Genomic DNA, 20,519 nt, shown 5'->3' on the forward strand with positions numbered 1-20,519 from the left:
CGTTTCCGCTGTCGAAGGCAAACAGCTACTTGGAGCTGCAGGTGAGAGCTGAGTGTCTGGTGGGGACCAAAGGTGAGTGAGCTGCCCCAGAATGGACACGACAAGCCCCTTCACCAGAGGTGCTGTCCCTCCCTGGACACCTCGTACGTCCCACTCAAAATAAACATTTAAAGTGCCATGCAGTTTTCAGTTTGTGTAAAAACATTTCCTGCCCAGCACTGGTTGGTCCTCGCAGTTGTTAAAAAATATTAGAGGGAATGTTGGACAAATCCATAGTAAACTCAACCTGCCTGACCACTATGATGGGCAGGGTTCAAACGATGAAGGCAAAATTTAGTATTTAGTGTGTCCTGAGCAGCAATTGTAATTACAGTAGAAATAGCCAGGGTTACATGCCTGCCATCAACATGTATCGTAGCCTGGTATGCAAACACCAATACCCTTGAATGCAAAAGCCCTCCCTACCATTAAACACATCTGCATGGAGTACTGTTGCAGGAAAGGAAAACAGCATCCATCATCAAGCACCCACACCGTCCAGGCAATGCTCTCTTCTTGCTTCTGCCATCAGGAAGGAGGTACAGAAGCCTCAGGATCCACTCAGCCAGGTTCAGGAAAAGATTCTACTACTCAATATTCAGGCTGAAGAGGGAATAACTTCACTCAACTTCACTGAAATGTTCCCACAACCTGTGGATTCACTTTCAAGGATTCTTCATTGCATATTCTCGATGTTTATTGCTTAATTTATTTTCGTTGTTACTTTATTCGCTTTACATTCGTGTAGTTTGTTGTCCTTCGCACGATCGTTGTTTGTCTTGAGTGTGGTCTTTTCTTGATTCTATTGTGTTTCTTTGCATTTACTATGAATGTCTGCAAGAAAATGAATCTCAGGGTTGTATATGGTAACATATTTACTCTGATTACAAATTTACTTTGAACTTCCAATCTGATTTGTGTGACTAATAAAAATAAGACGAGATGCTGGAAATCTAGAGGAACACACAAAATGCTGGAGGAAACTTATAAACGCTTAGATATGGTTTTTTGTGCCTTACTGTTCTGTTTAAACCAGTTATCATTGTTCTGTTCCTAAAATTGTTTCAAAAGCTCCCTTCTGAAAAGCGCTATAGGGCATGCTTGCCACCAAGGAGGAAGTACAGGAGCCTGAAATCTCACACTCAACATTTTAAGAACAGCTTTTTCCCCTCTGCCATCAGATTTCTGAACAGACAATAAACCAGCCCATGAACACTACCTTACTATTTTTGCATTCTTTTAGCACTCATTATTTAATTTTTTTTTATATATATACAGTGGATCTTGGTTAACTGGGGCACATCGTGACCAGTACATTTTGGCCCAATTAAGCAGCTGCCCATTTAGCCGAAGTTTCACAGAAATAGTTAAAAAGATATAAAAAAGACAAACTATTGTTTAACTGGGTATCAAATTATGTACAGTATTTAAATGAAATACGGAACAAGTTAGAACACTAAAAATACTATTAAACTTATTAGCTCCTAATAGTTATTGACAGAGGAATTCATCCAGTATACACATTCTTTTGAATGAATGAACAAAAGACATCCAGTGTAGATTGTGGACTGCCTTCATAGAATGTTATTGACATCTGCATCCTTCAAATCTTCATCTTAATTTTAGCATCAAGATGATTGTCGATACCTTCAAATTCTTCATAGTTTTTAACTTTGAAGAAATGAAATCATTTCATTTTCACTCCCGGCCATTTTAATATCTCCCATCCTGAATGCTTGAAACTGCAGTAAGCCAAACAGTTCTGAATTGACTTACTGATTATTTGTTGCCAACTATCAGTGCCAAATAGTTTTGAACACAAATACACGCAACTGATGCTATTTTTAAAATTGTTCACTCTAAGCACAGTGTGTCTAATGGCCACACAAGTGCATAAGTCTGACACTAGTTAGATACTGTGCGGCAAAAGTCTCCTGCGCCAATTAAGTGGTGTAGTATCCCAAATGAATGAAGGGAATCCTGGCTATTTTCTTGATTTGATTTTGTTCTTAAGAATTTGTCTCAATAAGCAGTTGCTCCAATTAACCAATGGTCCAATTAACTGGAATCCACTGGATTTCTAATTACAATTTTTTGTATTTTTATGTATTGCACTGTAATGCTGCTGCCAAATTTCTTGAGCTATGTCAGTGATATTAAACCTGATTCTGATTCTATTAAAGCAAATTTCACGCCATCTTAAAAGCTGCTTCCACCAGGCAGTTCATCTGGTCAACCATTCTAGTTAAGCACCTCACCACCTTCACTTACCTTAGTCACTGCACTGTACTTTAAACCACTTTTTATAATGATGTTTACTTTGTAAAGAGATGCTGCTGTTATGTATTTATGCACATTTTATTCCATATCTGTATTTATAGCTATTTTTAAATAAATTTGTACATAATGCTTGATATAATTCAACGGTGTTTAGCTTGTTACTTACGAGGTTTACTCACCTCTGCGCTGAACTGAATCTGTGGCCTGGATTGACTTATTGACTTAGGGGCTGTGGACTCATTTTCATGAACTTCAGTTCTGAATGTTGTTTGCTTCCTTTTACTGATGGCATGATTTTTTTTCTGTACATTGGAAACATAGGTTTTTGGCTGTTTGGGCGTTTGGCTGTTTTTTTTAATGGGTTCTATTGGGTTTCTTGTGTTTTGTGGCTGCTTGTAAGGAGACAAATCTCAAGGCTGTATATAGTTATACATACTTAATAATGAATGTACTTCGAACTATGAACTTTAATTATGGAATATTGTTAGTTGTTAAATATTGCACCCTAACCAACACGCCGCAACAAATTCCTAATACATATAAATAAATATATGGCAAATGAAATTGATTTTTCATCCTTGTTGGCATTAATTTACATCTAGGTTGAAATTTTTCACAGATATTTCATTGCTGTGATAACAAGCCAGTTTTCTTCTCCTTTGGAGTTTTATTTATAAATAACTTGCCCTAAACTTAATAGGTATGTTTGCTTTAGTGGAAGTGCACTCAATTGCCACTTGCACTCAATTACCCAGTGTGCTCTTCTGCTTGTAGCCCATCCACTTCAAGGCTGAACATGTGCATTCAAAGATGTTTTTCTGCACATCACAGTTGTAACATGTTGTTATTAGAGTTACCGTACTGTCGCCTTCCTGTCGGCTTGAACCAGTTTTGTCATTGTCCTCTGAGTTCTCATTAACAAAGTGCTTTCACCCTCCGAACTGCCCCTCACTGGATGCTGTTATTTTTCACACCATTCTCCATAAACTGGTTGAGACTGTTGTGCGTGTAAATCTCAGGAGATCAACAGTTTCTGTCATACTCAAACCACCCCGTCTGGCACAAACAATCATTCCATTCCACAGTCAAAGTCACCTAGATCACATTTCTTCCCCATTCTGATGTTTGATCTGAACAACTCAACTTCTTGACCATGCCTTTGTGCTTCTATGCATTGAGTTTCTGCCACTTGATTGGCTTATTAGATATTTGCATTAATGAGTGAGTGTAGAGGTATACCTAATAAAGTGGCCACTAAGTGTACTTAAACTTCTAACCCAGGTGGTATTTGCAGATGTTCAGTTTACCTGTAGCCTTCTCTGTTGTTTTGCTCATTACAAAGAGGTAACCATTGGACTCGATGTTCATGGCTACCACTTTAATTCATAATCTAACTTTGTGTTTCAGGACAACTCTAATTTATATATGGTGATGGAATACGTACCAGGTGGTGAAATGTTTTCACATCTTAGAAGAATTGGAAGGTTCAGGTAAGGTTTAAGTCGCCCATGGATTGATGAATAATATAAAATATTTGTGATGAACATAAGTGTTCCTCAAGGCACTGTCCAACGTTGAAAAATCAGCATCTAGGCAACCTGTCCAGTAACTTGAGTGCATCATCCATAAGACATAAGACATAGGAGCCAAATTAGGCCATTTAGCCCATTGAGTCTTCACCATTCCATACAGGATGTAATGCTGATGCTTTATAAGGCATTAGATCGTACTTGGAGTATTGTAAGTAGGTTTTATGCCCCTTATCTAAGAAAATGTGCTAGCATTGAAGAGGATTCAGTTGAGGTTCACAAGAATGGTTACAGGAACAAAAGGATTAACATATGAGGAGCGTTTAATGGCTTTGGGTCTGTACTCACTAGAGTTTAGAAGCTGTTATTCCATTGAATATTGGAAGGCCTAGATACTGTGCATATAGAGAAGATGTTTCCTATAGTGGGGGAGTCTGGGACCAGAGAGCACAACCTCAGGATAGAGGGACCTTCATTGAGAGTAGAGATTAGGAGGACTTTCGTTTTCTTTAGCCTGAGATTAGTGCATCTGTGGATTTCAATGCCACAGACAGCTATGAAGGGCAAGTCACAGGGTACTTTTAAAGTAGAGTTTGATAGGCTTTTGATTAGTCAGGGTGTCAGAGAGTATCATAAGACATAGGAGCAGAATTAGGCCATCTGTCCCATCAAGTCTGCTCTGCCATTCAATCATGGCTGATCCTTTTTTTTCTATCTCCTCCTCAACCCTAGTTCCCCGCCTTCTCCCTGTAACCTTTGATGCCGTGTCCAGTCAAGAACCTATCAATCTCAGCCTTAAATACGCCCAACGACCTGGCCTCCACAGCTGCATGTGACAACAAATTCACCACCATTTGGCTAAAGAGATTTCTCCACATCTCTGTTTTGAAAGGGTACCCCTCTATCCTGTGGCTATGCTCTCTTGTCCTAGACTCTCACCATCCTTTCCACATCTACTCTGTCTAGGCCTTTCAACATTCGAAAGGTTTCAATGAGATTCTCCCTCATCCTTTTGAATTCCAGCGAGTACAGACCCAGAGCCATCAAATGTTTCTTGTATGATAACCCTTTCATTCCTGGATTCATCCTTATGAACCTCCTCTGGACCCTCTCCAATGTCAGCACATCTTTTCTAAGATGAGGAGCCCAAAACTGTTCACAATTCTCAAGGTGAGGCCTCACCAGTGCCTTATAAAGCCTCAGCATCACATCCTTGCTCTTATATTCTAGACCCCTTGAAATTAATGCTAACGTGGCATTTGCCTTCCTCACCACCGACTCAACCTGCAAGTTAACCTTCAGGGTGTTCTGCACAAGGACTCCCAAGTCCCTCTGCATCTCAGATTCCTGGATTTTCTCCCCGTTTAGAAAATAGTCTGCACATTTATTTCTGCGACCAAAGTGCCTGACCATGCATTTTCCAACATTGTATTTCATTTGCCACTTTCTTGCTCATTCTCCTCATCTGTCTTTCTGCATCCTACCTGTTTCCTCAACACTACCTGCCCCTCCACCAATCTTTGTATCATGTGCAAACTTAGCCTCAAAGCCATCTATTCCATCATCTAAATGCTTTATATACAACATAAAAAGAGTCCCAACACTGACCCCTGCAGAACACCATTAGTCACTGGCAGCCAAACAGAAAAGGATCCTTTTATTCCCACTCACTGCCTCCTACCAATCAGTTAATGCTCTAACCATGTTAGTAACTTTCCTGTAGTATAGTGGGCTGTTAACTTGGTAAGCAGCCTCATGTGTGGCACCTTGTCAAAGGCCTTCTGAAAGTCCGAATATAAAACATCCACTGCATCCCCTTTATATATTATATATTTTACTTGTAATCTCCTCAAAGAATTCCAGCAGATTCGTCAGGCAGGAGTTTTCTTGAAGGAAACCATGCTGACTTTGTACTGTCTTGTCCTGTGTCACCAAGTACTTTATCACCTCATCCTTAACAATTGACTCCAACATCTTCCCAACCACTGAGGTCAGGCTAACTGGTCTATAATTTCCTTTCTGCTGCCTTCCTCCTTTCCTTAATATTTGCCATTTTCCCGTCCTCTGGCACCATGCCAGAGTCCAATGATTTTTGAAAGATTATTTCTAATGCCACCACAATCTCTAACGCAATCTCTTTCAGAACCCTAGTGTGCAGTTCCTCTGGTCCAGGTGACTTTTGTACCTTTAAATCTTTCAGCTTTTTGAGCACCTTCTCTCTTGTAACAGTAACTGCACCCACTTTTCTTCCTTCACACATTACAACATCAGGCATACTGCTCGTGTTTTCCACAGTGAAGACTGATGCAAAATACTCATTTAGTACATCAGCCATCTCCTTGTCCCCCGTTATTATTTCTCCTGCTTCGTATTCTATCAGTCCTATATTCACTCTCATCTCTCTATTTTTAGTATACTTGAAAAAGCTTTTACTATCCATTTTGATATTATTTGCTAGCTTGTTTTCATATTTCATCTTATCCCTTCTAATGATTTTTTAGTTGCTCTCTGTAGGTTTTTAAAAACTTTCCAATCTGCTATCTTCCCACTAATCTTTGCTTTGTTGTATGCCCTTTCTTTTGCTTTTACAATAGCTTTGACTTCCCTTGTTAGCCACGGTTGTACCATTTTACCATTTGAGTATTTCTTCATTTTTGAAGTACATCTGTCCTGCACCATCCTCATTTTCCCAGAAATGCACGCCATTGCTGCTCTGCTGACATCTGTGCCAGCAGCTCCTTCCAATTTACTTTGGCCAACTCCTCTCTCAAACCACTGTAATTTCTCTTACTCCACTGAATTACTGCTACATCAGACTTTACTTTCTCCCTATCAAATTTCAAGTTGAACACAATCATATTGTGATCACTGGTTCCTAATGGTTCTCTTACCTCAAGCTCCCTAATCGCCTCCAATTCATTACATAACACCCAATCCAGTATAGCTGATCGATCCCCTGGTAGGCTCAACAACAAACTGCTCTAAAAAGCTCTTTCTTAAGCGTTCTACAAACTCACTCTCTTGAGATCCATTACCAACCTGATTTTCCCAATCGACCTGCTTGTTAAAATCTCCCATGACATTGCCTTTTTGACTGGCCTTTTCTATTTCCTGTTGTAACCTGTGGTCCACCTCCCAGCCACTGTTGGAAAGCCTGTATATAACTGCCATCAAAGTCCTTTTACCCTTGCAGTTTCTTAACTCAACCCACAAAGATTCAACATCTTCCAGTCCTATGTCACATCTTTCTACTGATTTGATGCCATTCTTTACCAGTAGAGCCACACCACCCCCTCTGTCTACCTTCCTATCCCTCTGATATAATGTGTAACCTTGGACATACAGTTCCCAACTACAACCATCTTTCAGCCACGATTCAGTGATGGCCACAACATCATACCTGGCAGAAGTATGGGTAGAAGTCAGGAGAATGTGGTTGAGAGAGGTAATAAATCAGACATGATTTAATTTGCGGAGTAGACTTGATAGACTGACTGGTCTAATTCTGTTCCTACGTCTAAGGTCTTATGGCTGATATTTTTCCCTTTCAACCGTATTCTCCTGTAACCTTTGATATCCTTACAAATATCTATCAGTACCTATCAGCCTCCGCTTTAAGAGACTATTGAAGAGTGATATTTAAGAGGCCTTTAGATGAAGAAATAAATATGCAGGGAATGGTGTGACGTAAGTAATGTGCAGGCAGAAGATGTTCAGTTTAATTGGTTATGGTTTGCACAGACATTGTGGGCTGAAGGGCCTGGCTCTGTGCTGTACTGTTCTATGCTCTTGACGACCCAGGTTCAATCTGTTGCTGCTGAAGGTTGTACATTCTCCCTGTGACCTTATGGATTTTCTCCGGTACCCCACTTTCCTCCCACATTCCAAAGATGTACGGGTTAGTTGGTTAATTGGTCCCATGGGCAATGGGCATAGTTGGGCCAGAGAGGCCTGTTAGCATGCTATATCTTTAAATAAATGACCAAGCTGAATAATTTTAAAATAAGTTTTGTGTGGTAATCTGAATCAGTTATTATCACTGATTTATATGATGTGAATTTTTTTTGTGGCAGCATTGCAGTGCAAGACATGATTACTATAAATTATAAAATAGTGCCCAAAAAAGGAATAATGAGATAGTGTTCAAGGGTCCATGGACAGTTCAGAAATCTGGTGGTAGACGGGAAGAAGCTGTTCCTGAATCACTGAGTGTGGCTCTTCAGGCTCCTGTTCCTCCTCCCTAATGGTAGTAATGAGAAGAGGACATGTCCCAAATCTCACTTAGCATGCAGGCATCATTCCAAAGAACAAGAGTGCTAATAGAATTGGCACTGGAAATGTCATTAGGTTCTTTAGTGACAGCTGGAATCCTGGTACCACACCCCTGCCCTCACTGTTTCTGTGCCAGTTATGTGTCATGAATTCCTGCCCACTGCACTGCTCCCCTGGAATGAACCTGTGCCCTCATCTCTCAGCAAACCTACCAACGCTCAGTGCGAAGATGTTGGTGATGTGTGAGTTGTGCTAACTCGCAGTGCCAGAGGCCTGGGTTTGGTCCTGACCTTGGGGACTGTCTGTGTGGAGTTTGCACGTACTGTCTAGGATTATGTCATGTTCTGGACTCTGGAGGTGCAGTTCATTTTGTGTGAACATTACTTCCGGTATGTAAGTTGTTTTTCATCCCATATCCTGCATGAGTTAGTTTGATTCGATTTGCTGCACACAGTGGAAATACACACATCCCATCTACTCTTTATTTGCCTTTGAAATAATAACATCTTTTCAAAAGTAAAAGATTTCATTCAACATCCCGAACAAAAAACTTCTGTCCCGGGTGATTTTTGAGAATCTGTTTAACTCACTGCATAGCTGTGTACCTACGCACTACGAGGACAGGGTTTAATTTGTTACCGATTTCTGGTAGCGTAGTGGTTAGCACAATTGATTTACAGCACTAGTGATCACCAAGTCAGTGTTCAATTCCCGCCACTGTCAGTAAATTGTTTGTATATTCTCCCTGTTGTGACTGTGAACAAAGTCATTGGAGAGACACTGAAGCTGGTGAATATTGGAGTCTTTATTCAGCCAAACAAGCAGGAATCATACTGGAGACACTCTTGAAAGAAGTGGCCTCCTGACCCAATATTACATCACATTTTATATGTTAGAGAACAAAGGTAACAAGACAATTTCTATAGTTACAATGCATTCATAATGCTTCATTTGAGTTTCAAACATGTAGATCTTCACACCAATGCACCCAAAGTGAGCATTAATCACCTCTGTCTCTGCAGCTGCATTTGTGCATATGTAGACACCTCAGCTAAATGGATGTTTCCTGGTTTGCGATCAATTGTAATCTGCAGCTTCAAGAACACCGTTGTTCTGAGCTACATTTTAAATTCAGTCTACAATCCGCATTCAGATTTGAAGACTGGATACCGTTAAAATTTATATTTACTATATTGCATATCTCCAAAATATGCCTTAACACTCCCTGTGATCAGATGGGCTTCTTCCTGGTGCTGTGGTTTCTTCCCACTTTCCAAAGACGCAAGGTTCGGGTTAATAAGTTGTAGGTATGCCATGTTGGCGCCAGAACTATGGTGACACTTGTGGGCTAACCCCAGCACATCCTTGGACTATGTCCATCAGGAAGAAGGTACAGAAGCCTGAAGGCACACACTCAACAATTCAGGAACAGCTTCTTTCCCTCTGCCATCTGTTTTCTGAATGAAAATTGAACCCATGAACACTACCTCACTACTTTTTTACTTCTATTTTGCACTACTAATTTAATGTAACTATTTACTGTATACTTTTTTTTTACTGTCAATCACATTTTTTCTAGTATTATGTATTGCTTTGCACTGCTGCTGCAAAGACAAGCAATTTCAATACATGTGCCAGTGATACTAAACCTGATTGTGGTTCTGATTCTGTTGGCTGTTGACACAAGTGACGCATTTCGATGTATGTTTTCATGATTTGATATACATGTAACAAACACTTCTTTAATCTTTACTTTAAATAGCCCAGTGCAAATTTTGTTCTCATTTGTTAATTGATACATCTGATTTTTCTGTTAAATTAATACATTCCCTGAACTGTTCGTCCTTCACAGTGAACCTCATGCACGGTTTTATGCTGCCCAGATAGTGTTGACTTTTGAGTACCTTCATTCGTTAGACCTCATCTACAGAGACCTGAAGCCTGAAAACCTCTTAATTGACCAACAAGGGTACATCCAGGTATGATGTTCAGAGGCAGGAATGATTTCTGAAGTTCTCCTGCAGAAATTGATCAACTTTTGAATTCTTATTTGACTGTACATTAATGCATCCTTCAAATGAAGGAAGAATGATTGAAGTGACTGTACATTTAATATTTTCTACGTCAGTAACTTTGTTATTTTTGGAAAAAGCACTGTGAGCTTGGTGGATTATTTTGGTGACCTCTGAGCTAACCTTCCCCAAAACTCAAGCACTATTTTTAATGAGTCCCTTATTGAGTGAGGACATATACAACATATAGTTAAATATACAACAGTATTACTGTTACTGGCACAGTCATAAATAATGTGTACTAAGTGGTAGAGAGTGTTTTCCACACTCACATTTTCCCAGTCAAATTGGGAAATAGAAATACTAAAAATGATGTCATGGTTAAGATGGACTTGAATTTATTTCACATCTTTTGTTTGTCATTAATCATTGCAAATATTCTGAAAATCAAATGCCAATTTTGGCATTTCACATTACTGATTTTTATCATCACTGTAAATGATTGCAATTCTTTTCTTTATCTCTCTGATTACAATAGCTCCGATTATGCAATCTGTAAAGAAAAAACAACCAGTATTTGAGATCTGTCAATTAGTCTCAATAGTACTGTCTTGTGGGAATGTGGTTTATCCACCAGTCTTCTACCATCACACCTTCTACCCCTGTCATTCAATGATTTTTAGTGGAAAGCATGATTTTTTTTATTTGTGTTTTGAAGATTTTCCTTCCATATCCAATTTCCATTTTTCTTTACAATAGTATAGTGATTCCTGTGCTGTAACCAGTATACGGTACTGTTCTGAACTCAAATCCAACTGTGGTAGGACAGAAATTAGCAAACTGGCACTAGGTAATAATGAGGGTCGCCGATTATTATATACACTCACCTAATATTCTTCAGTAAAGAAAATAAGCACCCATGTCCTATCTGGTTTGTTGTTAAAGTCAAGAATTTATTATCATATCAACCATCAAGAACATACATAGAAAGGTGCTGGAAATGACCCAGTAACATCAAGAAGGATCCCACCCATCCTGCTCATGGATTGTTTGTCCTACTTTCTACGTAGCATCTATGCCAGGACCACCAGACACAAAAAACCATTACTTTCCCCAAGCAGCAAGGCTGATCAACACCACCTCCCACTAACCCACCCCTCCACACCCCCAACCACCACTACTTTATCATTTCCTGTCAGTCATGTTACGTACAGACACTTCTGTGTCTAGCATCACTTTATGAACATAGGATCAACATAAGTATATAAGTTATTTATCTATATTCATTGTGGAGGTTTTTTGTGCTGCATCAGATAATTATTTCATTCTCCTTTACACTTGTGTACTGGAAATGACATTAAACAATCCTGAATCTTGAATCTGCACAAGTCCATGTGTGCACAGGTACAATGAAAACATACCTGCAGCAACATCACAGGCACAGAGCTTAAGATAAGCAGCATTCACAAAAAAAAATCTTAAATTCATCATACATTTAACACAAGTTTTACAAGAATGAATATAATTAGAACAAAAGAGAACAAAGTCCATTTTCACATAGTGATCATAGCGTTTTTAAACTCTGGTGGTTAGGGTTGTGCCAGTTGGTTAAAGAACCAAATAGTTGAGGGGAAGTAATTGTTCATGAACCTGCTGGTGTAGGAGTTGAGGCTTCTGTACCACCTGCTCGATATTAGCTGTTAGATCATTAATGCAATCTTTTACCAGCAGAGTTTTTAAAACAAGTGACCTGTCCATAAGTGTACCAAAAGGCAAACAGTTGGGCCCAACTGTTGTTTGTTTATGTGTAAAGTTAATGTTTTTAAAATTAAGTTGTAAATCACCTTCATAAATCAAAGTCATTGAGTACTGGAGTTGGGATGTTATGTTGAAGTTGTATAAGACATTGATGAGGCTAATTTGGAGTATTGTGTGCAGTTTTGGTCACTTACCTGCTGGAAAGATATCAGTAAGATTGAAAGAGTGCAGAGGAAATTTACAAGAATGTTGTTGGGACCTGAGGACTTAAGTTATATGGAAAGGTTGAACAGGTTAGGTCTTTGTTCCCTAGAGCATAGAATGAGGAGAGATTGATAGAGGTTTACAAAATTATGAGGGGTAAAGATAAGGTAAATGTAAGCAGACTTTTTCCACTGAGGTTGAGTGAGACTAGATAGAACTAAAGGTCATGGGTAAGGGTGAAAGGTGAAATGTTTAAGGCAGGGGTTTCCAAACCCCTTGGTAAATGGTATGGGCTATGGCATAGAACAGGTTGTGAATGCCTGATTAAGGGGAACATGAGGAACTCAGCAGTTGGTGCAAGTGGTGGATGTGAGGTCAATTGCAACAATTACAGACATTTAGATAAGTACATGGATGGGACTGTTTGGAGGGCTATGGTCCAGGTGTAGCTTGATAGACTAGGCAGGGTTATAGTTCAGCATGGACTGGATGGGCCTGTGTATGTGCTGTATTAGTCTATGATTCTAAAACAAAAATACAGATGCTTGAAATCTGGAATAAAAAAGATGAATATATTTTACAGACCAGGCAGCATCTGTGGAAAGAAAAACAATGGTTGATGCTTCAGGTTGATTATCTTTTGGGACAGTTTTAATAATGAACTAGCAGCATTCTGTCACACTTTCACTCTCCAGTGATCCAGTCTGATATCATTTTCAGCTTTTATTTAAAACTAAATTTAAACTTACAAAGAGATGTAACTGGTTCCACTTGATATTTACCCCATGCATTTGTAGGTCACAGATTTTGGTTTCGCAAAGAGGGTAAAGGGCAGAACCTGGACACTTTGTGGAACACCAGAATATTTGGCACCAGAGATTATTCTCAGCAAGGTAAGCTGAAACAGGAATAGATTCCTCAGTACATAACAGTCCAGTATGGATTGCATGGTAGTGTAGAGGTTAATGCAATTGCTTTACAGCACCAGCAATACCCGATCAGGGTGCAATTTCCACCCGCTGTCTCATAGGAGTTTTACGTTCTCCCTGTAACCACATGTGAGCTTCTCTGGGTGTTTCGGTCTTCTCCCAGATCTCAAAGATATGTTGGTTAGGGTTAATAACTTGTGGGCTGACGCCAGCACATCCCCGAACTGTGTTGGTTGTTGACACAAAATGACTTATTTAACTGTATGTTTCAGTGTACATATGACAAATAAAGGTAACCTTTATCTTTAATCTTTATAGCTGCTGCCTTTCTCTGACCATGAGACAGTGTCATGAGGTGCTGCAGTACATGTGGCAATGGTCCTTGCACACTTTTTGGAGGAGTATTAAGGGTTAGATTATGATGTCGTGACCATGAACAGCAACATATCAGCAAGTCAGAAGGGAGTGTGACATGGAGAGAAACATCTAGGTCCACTGTTTTTGTCCTTTGTGATAGGAGGTTTGGGAAGGCTTATGAGTGACATGGGTGATCGTGGTCTTTGACCATGATTGTTCTTGGCAAACCTTTGTAGAGAGTGGTTTTCCATTGCTGCCTTCTAGGCAGTGACTTACAAGATGGGTGACCCCAATCATTATCAATACTCTTCAAAGATTGTTTACCTGGTGTCAGTGGTTGCATCACCAGACTTGTGATATGCATTGTACTTTATAATCTTTTATTTTGAGAAAATGTAATTAGTTTTGTGCTCCCACATTGTATAGAGTGCCTGAATGTTTTTGTATGTTGCAATTTGTAGGGCTATAACAAAGCAGTGGACTGGTGGGCACTGGGGGTTCTAATCTATGAAATGGCAGCTGGATACCCCCCATTCTTTGCAGACCAGCCGATACAGATCTATGAAAAGATTGTCTCTGGAAAGGTGAAGTTGGATTTTAATTTTTTTTCAAGACTCCTATCTTTTCTTTCTCATTTTGCTAATTTACCATTCTGTGTTGTGTTGCTACCACTTCATAGTGTTTATAGTTTTCTCATCCGCTCCACTATTTACTAAGTGTCAGAATCAGATTTATGATCACTGACTTACATAGCAGGTAATTTGCCTTTTGTGGTAGCAGTACGAGGCAAAGACATTAAAAAAATTACTGTAAATTGCATAAATACAGCATAGAATAAAAACAGCAATAACCAAGTAGTGTTCATGGACCTTGCAGAAACCTGATGGCGGATGGGAAGAAGCTGTTCCAGGATCATTAGATTGTCAGTCTTCATGCTGCTGTAGCTCCCCGCAGAAGGTGGGGCGCAGATGGTGAGGGTCTTTAATGAATAGACGGGCATCCCTTTAGAACAGAGATGAAGAGGAATTTCTTTAGCCAGAGGGGGGTAAATCTGTGGAATTCATTGCTGTAGATGGATGTGGAGGCCAAGTAATTAGGTATATGTAAAGTGGAGGTTGATAGGTTCTTGATTACTTAGGGCGTCAAACATTGCCGGGAGAAGGCAGGAAAATGATGTTGAGAGGAGTAATAAATCAGTCATAATGGAATGGCAGACAAGACTCAATGGGCCAAATAGCCTAGTTCTTCTCCTGTGTCTTATGTTCTTATAAGGGTGGAACTTACTTTAAACGATATCCTCAGTGGTTGGAGGGTTGTGCCTGTGATACAGCAGTCTGCTGCCTCTGTGCAGTGGCACCTTCATACCAGATGGTGATGCAACCAGGCAGAATCACCTGAATAAAAATGCTAGTCTTTGGTGACATACTAAATTTCCAATCCCTAAGGAGGTATAGGTGCTGGCATGCCTTCTTTGTGATTGTACCTGTACCTCCTCCCCAATGGTAGTAATGAGAAGAAGGTATGTCCCAGATGGTGAGAGTCTTCAGTCATAAGTGTTCATAATGTTCCATCCAGTGGTTGGGTGGGTATAATGCAATGCTAAATTGGTTTGTTACTGTCACATATACTAGGGTATTGTGAAAAACTTGTGTGCTGTTCATACTAATCAATTCATTACAACAGTACATCGAGATAGTATAAGGTTAAACAATAGCAGAATGCAGAAGAAAGTGTTACAGTTAGAGAGAAAGCACAGCACAGGTAAACAAGGTGCAAGGCCTTAATGAGGTAGTGAGGTGAAGAATCCATCTTATTCTGCAGTGGCCCATTCAGTACTCTTATATAGTGGGGTAGAAGCTGTCCTTGATCCTGGTGGGACATGCTTCCTGACTGTATTGGACAGAGTCCATGGAGAGGAGTTTTCTCTGATGTGCACAGCTTTAAGGCAGGTTTGTGGTAATTCTGCTGAAGTCTTGTCAAATGACAGAGCAGACAAGAGGGCCCAAATGGCCTCCTGTTCTCTTGTGTTCTTTTATTAGTGGTCAGTTGGTGAATGAGGAGGAGGAAACATTCACCCTTCAAAATCCCTCTTAGTAGACAGGCATCTGCCAATTGTGGGGTATGTAGTTCCATTTGCCCGAGAGATGGTTACTGCACACAAATTCATCTAAAGCAGCTTGAGACTTTGGATACTGGAGCTAATACCCTTTGTATGGAAAACTTTGCCCCTCAGGTTCCTATGAAATCTCTCCCCTCTCATCTTAAACCTATGCCCTCAAGTTCTTGATTCCTCAATATTGGAAAAAGACTGTGCATTCACCCAATCTATGCCCCTTGTGATATTATGCAACTCTATATCATCCCTCATATCCTACGTTCCAATGAATAAACTCCAAGCCTTCACAACCTCTCTCCATAACTCAATCTCTCAGTTACCAGCAACATCCTTGTAACATGGAACATTACAGCACATGTGACAAAAGACCAAGTTATCAGAAGATTGATACTGATAAGAGAGACAAAGAGAGAAACATTCCAAATGTTAATGAGAGACAAGAGAGATTAATGAAAAGAGACACAGTTCCAAGTATTGTCAGACCGGTTGCTTTGAACCTGAACTGTTTGAAGTTTGATGGACAGGCGATACCCCAGCAGGGGGATAAAAGGAACAGGTTCGCTAAGGTAAGCGACACACCACGACACCACGAGATAACGAGACCCTGGAAGTGCATTGTGCCCACCCCCACCCCCCCACAAGTTGGTGGAAGTTTTGGAGGTCTGGTCGCGGGACCGACCATAGACGCACAGGGTGGAAGGGTACGATCGGCGGGAACCTGGTGTGTGTGTCCGCCCTTGCCTGGGTGCCGGGTTCACCGCAGAAGAACGATCGTATCCGGAACGGAGGGGTCACAGTCGGTGACCTCAGAAGACATTACAAAGGGCTCGCCCGAAAGCTAACTGCGAGGAATATCAAAGGTCTGTTTGAATCCGATTTGAATATCATCATTTGCTCGCTCTCTCTCTCTCTCTCTCTCCCCAACGGCACAACAGCGATTACTGCGAACTGAACTAAACCGAACTGAACTCTGCGACTGATCATTTTTACCCCTAGACTGCGATAGAGCTTGATTGATCCTATTATCTTAGTTCTGTGTACATGTGTGTTTTATCATTGCTAACCTGTTGCATTTATATCCTTATGATTAGAGTACTGTGTTACTTATTTCTTTAATAAAACTTTCTTAGTTCCAGTAATCCAGACTCCAACTAAGTGGTCCATGTGTGCTGGTTTGGCAACCCAGTTACAGGGTACGTAACATAAGTGGAGTTCTCGTCCGGGATTTTGAACGCTAAATTTGGGACGAGGTAAATTGATTGGGTTAAAATTCCTGAAAGAAAGAAAAGGCAAACAGCAGAAATGGAGATTGAGGAATTTCTAAAGGCGCTGACCTTGGAGGCATTGGAGGATGCCAGGAAAGCGGAATTGGCAGCTGTGGCCAAACGGTTGAATCTTTTTAAGGGGAAGTCGACAATGAGGAGAGAGGAGATGCACAGAGCTATCATAGAGCATTATGTGTCTAAAGGTGTGTTTCCCCAAGGGGAGCTGGAGGTGATATCTATTGGAAACCCTGGTGGAGACGCAGTACAGGTGCAGATTGAAAAATTGAGACTCGAGCACGAGTTCCGGGTAAGGCAGCTAGAACACAAAGAGGAACAGTTAGAACGGCAAGAGAGAGAGAGGCAGTTGGAGAAACAGAGGGAAAGGGAATTTGAGCTGGAGAGGTTAAAGATGACGGCAGCGCAGGGGCCCATGCCGAACCAAGGTGGAGGGTTCAGGGCGACCCAGGAGGTTAGGCTGGTTCCCCCATTTGACGAGACCGATGTTGATCGGTACTTTCTCCATTTTGAAAAAGTTGCTGCAAGTCAGGACTGGCCGAGAGATAAGTGGGCTGTTTTGCTTCAGTGTGTACTTAAAGGAAAAGCCCAACAAGCTTACTCGGCTTTGTCCGCAGAAGATGCCCAGAGGTATGAGGTGGTGAAAGAGGCCATACTCAGGATTTATGAGTTGGTCCCGGAGGCATACCGGCAGAGGTTCCGGAATCCGAGGAAGCAGTGGGGCCGCACGTATTTATAGTTTGCCCATGAGCAGCAGACATATTGTGAGCGTTGGTACACCTCGAAAGGGGTCATTGGGGATTATGACAGAGTGCTACAGCTCATCCTGATTGAGCAGTTTAAAGGTTGTGTCCCTGAAGGTATGAGACCCTACCTAGATGAGAAAGAGGCAGACACTTTAGCCACAACTGCTAAGTTAGCGGATGAGTACACGTTGACACATAAAATGAAGTTTACCCCGAGTAAAGGCTACCAGAAGGGTAGTCAGGACGGCGGGGAGAGTCCGCCAGAAAAGTCAGTAAGTAAGCCGGGGACTAGTGAGAAGGATAAGGTAGACCGGGAGCAGTTTGGTAGGAAGTCTCTTGGGGTCGTATGCTATAATTGTGGGAAAGTCGGACACTTTGCATCCAGGTGCTTTGCCCCAAAGAAGGAGACGGGAAAAGGGAAAACGACGGTTCCGTCTGGCTGTATTGAACTGGTAAATGAACCGCTAGGGGAGAAGAGGTCTGATAAAGTTCAGGAAGGGCACGAGAGACTTATCTCGGCCGGATTGGTGTTGGTGAAGGAGGGGTTAAACCCAGTTCCAGTACGGATCTGGAGAGACACTGGAGCTTGTCAGTCATTGATATTAAAGAGTGTGTTAGACTTTAGTTCAGAGACCGAGACTGGGGAGGTCAGGGTCATAAAAGGCATTGGAAAAGGGACTGAAGCAGTACCTTTGCACCAGATACACCTACAAAGCGACTTGGTGTCCGGACCAGTCACGATCGGGATGAGGCCCGAACTACCGATGAAAGATGTGGAGGTCTTACTCGGTAATGACCTCGCCGGTGGAGAGGTGTACCCAGCAGTAAGATTGACAAGCCAGCCTGCCAGCATTGAGGCCCCGCCCATGGACTCACAGGTTTATCCCGTTTGCGCAGTGACCCGGCACGTCCAGAAAGGCTGCCGAAGTGAATGTAGATTTAGCTGAGACGTTTCTATCAGCCTTGTACCGGTGGGGGTTTAGAAAGTGAAAAGAAGGAGCGTAGTGAAACAGGAGGAAGTGAGGGAGTTGAGGCAGACTTAGCATTAGCAAGGAAGGACTTTATACAGGCACAGGAGCGAGACGAGGAGCTGATGGTTTTGGCGGAGATGGCTCTCTCTGAAGCAGAATTAAAAAGGGAGCCAGTGGGCTATTGTGTGGAGGAGGGAGTGCTAAGGAAGAAATGGAGACCAAGTACCGTGCCCGCAGATGAGGAATGGGGGGTGGTACCAAAAATTTATGGGGATGAGATTCTTAACCTGGCCCACAAGATTCCCCTTGTTGGACATTTTGGGGGGAGGAAAACAGTCGGTAGAATCATGGAAGAGTTTTACTGGCCACACAGGAGGAAGGATGTTATTGACTATTGTAGACGTGAGTTAACACAGTTAGAGTTTTTGATATGCTAACAGCTTACCATGATAGGCGAACAAACCTAGTTGGTGTTATCGCGAAAATTAATGAGGCTAGGGTGCCACCTGATAAGGGGAGGGCCCATTTTGAAAAGATAAGTGTGGTGCCGACCAGATGGGAGAACTCTATTGTGTTGACCAACTTTGCTAATGAGTTCTCTCACTTAATCCCCGAACAAAGCGACCCGCTAAGAAAGCAAATTAAACGGCACGCACACGTATGTCCGAATGTCCCGAGGCGATGCAGAGAATCGGGACATGATATTGTTGTCACATCAGGTCAGCCTAGTGAGCAACACCCCTATAGGATGATTAAGTCAGTGACAAAAGGGCTAAAGAACGCAGAAGCGTATATTGGCGATGTAGTGGTCTGGAGTGACATGTGGGCGGAGCACATTGTGGCACTGTTTAAACGGCTGTTTGAAGCCAGCCTGACAGTGAACCTTGCAAAAAGTGAATTCAACCACGCGAAGGTCACTTATATGGGATTTGTGGTAGGACAGGGGCAGCTGGCTCCGATGCAAGCTAAGGTGCGGGCTATCTCTGAAGTTCCCACCCCAACAGACAAGAGAGCCCTGAGAAGGTTCTTGGAGATGGTAGGGTACTATAGGAAGTTTTACAAAAAAAACACTTTGCAGATATTACCCACCCTCTTACTAAGCCCTTGCCAAAGAATGCTAAGTTGGTGTGTGGGACGACCCTTGTTATCTGTGTCCGGGACGAAAAACCACTGAGAAGTTACACTGATCACAACTCAGTGTTTTTGGCCACTATGAAATTTGCTAAATTGGAGCCTGGTCTTAGAGGATTATTAAAATAACACATATAAAAGGAACGGAAAATGTGATTGCTGACTGTCCGTCAAGGTGTTGACGACCTAAAATTCTCTGTATTAGCCAAATAGCTGATGAACATGTATATTTGTGTGTATCTAATAGTGTATTCATGCCTATAATTTTTACCCCGGTAAAAATCCTTTGAAGGGTAGGGGTGTGACAAAAGACCAAGTTATCAGAAGATTGATGCTGATAAGAGAGACAAAGAGAGAAACACTCCAAATGTTAATGAGAGACAAGAGAGATTAATGAAAAGAGACACAGTTCCGATAATTGTCAGACCGGTTGCTTTGAACCTGAACTGTTTGAAGTTTGATGGACAGGCGATACCCCAGCAGGGGGATAAAAGGAACAGGTTCGCTAAGGCAAGCGACACACCACGACACCACGAGATAACGAGACCCTGGAAGTGTGTTGTGCCCCCCCCGCCCACAAGTTGGTGGAAGTGTTGGAGGTCTGGTCGCGGGACCGACCATAGACGCACAGGGTGGGAGGGTACGATCGGCGGGAACCTGGTGTGTGTGTCCGCCCTTGCCTGGGTGCCGGGTTCACCGCAGAAGAACGATCGTATCCGGAACGGAGGGGTCACAGTCGGTGACCTCAGAAGACATTACAAAGGGCTCGCCCGAAAGCTAACTGCGAGGAATATCAAAGGTCTGTTTGAATCCGATTTGAATATCATCATTTGCTCTCTCTCTCTCTCTCCCCAACGGCACAACAGCGATTACTGCGAACTGAACTAAACTGAAC

The 20,519-nt window shown here is 41.8% G+C and overlaps 1 protein-coding gene across 2 annotated transcripts in view; it reads left to right on the forward strand.

Moving 5' to 3' along the window:
- The window catches only part of prkacba (protein kinase, cAMP-dependent, catalytic, beta a), a 228,937-nt gene that overhangs the window by 195,181 nt on the left and 13,237 nt on the right, over positions 1 to 20,519 (forward strand). For both annotated transcript variants that reach the window (XM_063064778.1, XM_063064776.1), the window contains exons 5-8: positions 3,727 to 3,809; positions 9,973 to 10,099; positions 12,892 to 12,987; positions 13,842 to 13,964. In XM_063064778.1, coding sequence (XP_062920848.1) covers positions 3,727 to 3,809; positions 9,973 to 10,099; positions 12,892 to 12,987; positions 13,842 to 13,964 — 429 coding nt within the window. The remainder of the gene's footprint in view (positions 1 to 3,726; positions 3,810 to 9,972; positions 10,100 to 12,891; positions 12,988 to 13,841; positions 13,965 to 20,519) is intronic.

This window comes from Mobula hypostoma, chromosome 12, assembly GCF_963921235.1.
Source record: "Mobula hypostoma chromosome 12, sMobHyp1.1, whole genome shotgun sequence".
NCBI lineage: Eukaryota > Metazoa > Chordata > Chondrichthyes > Myliobatiformes > Myliobatidae > Mobula > Mobula hypostoma.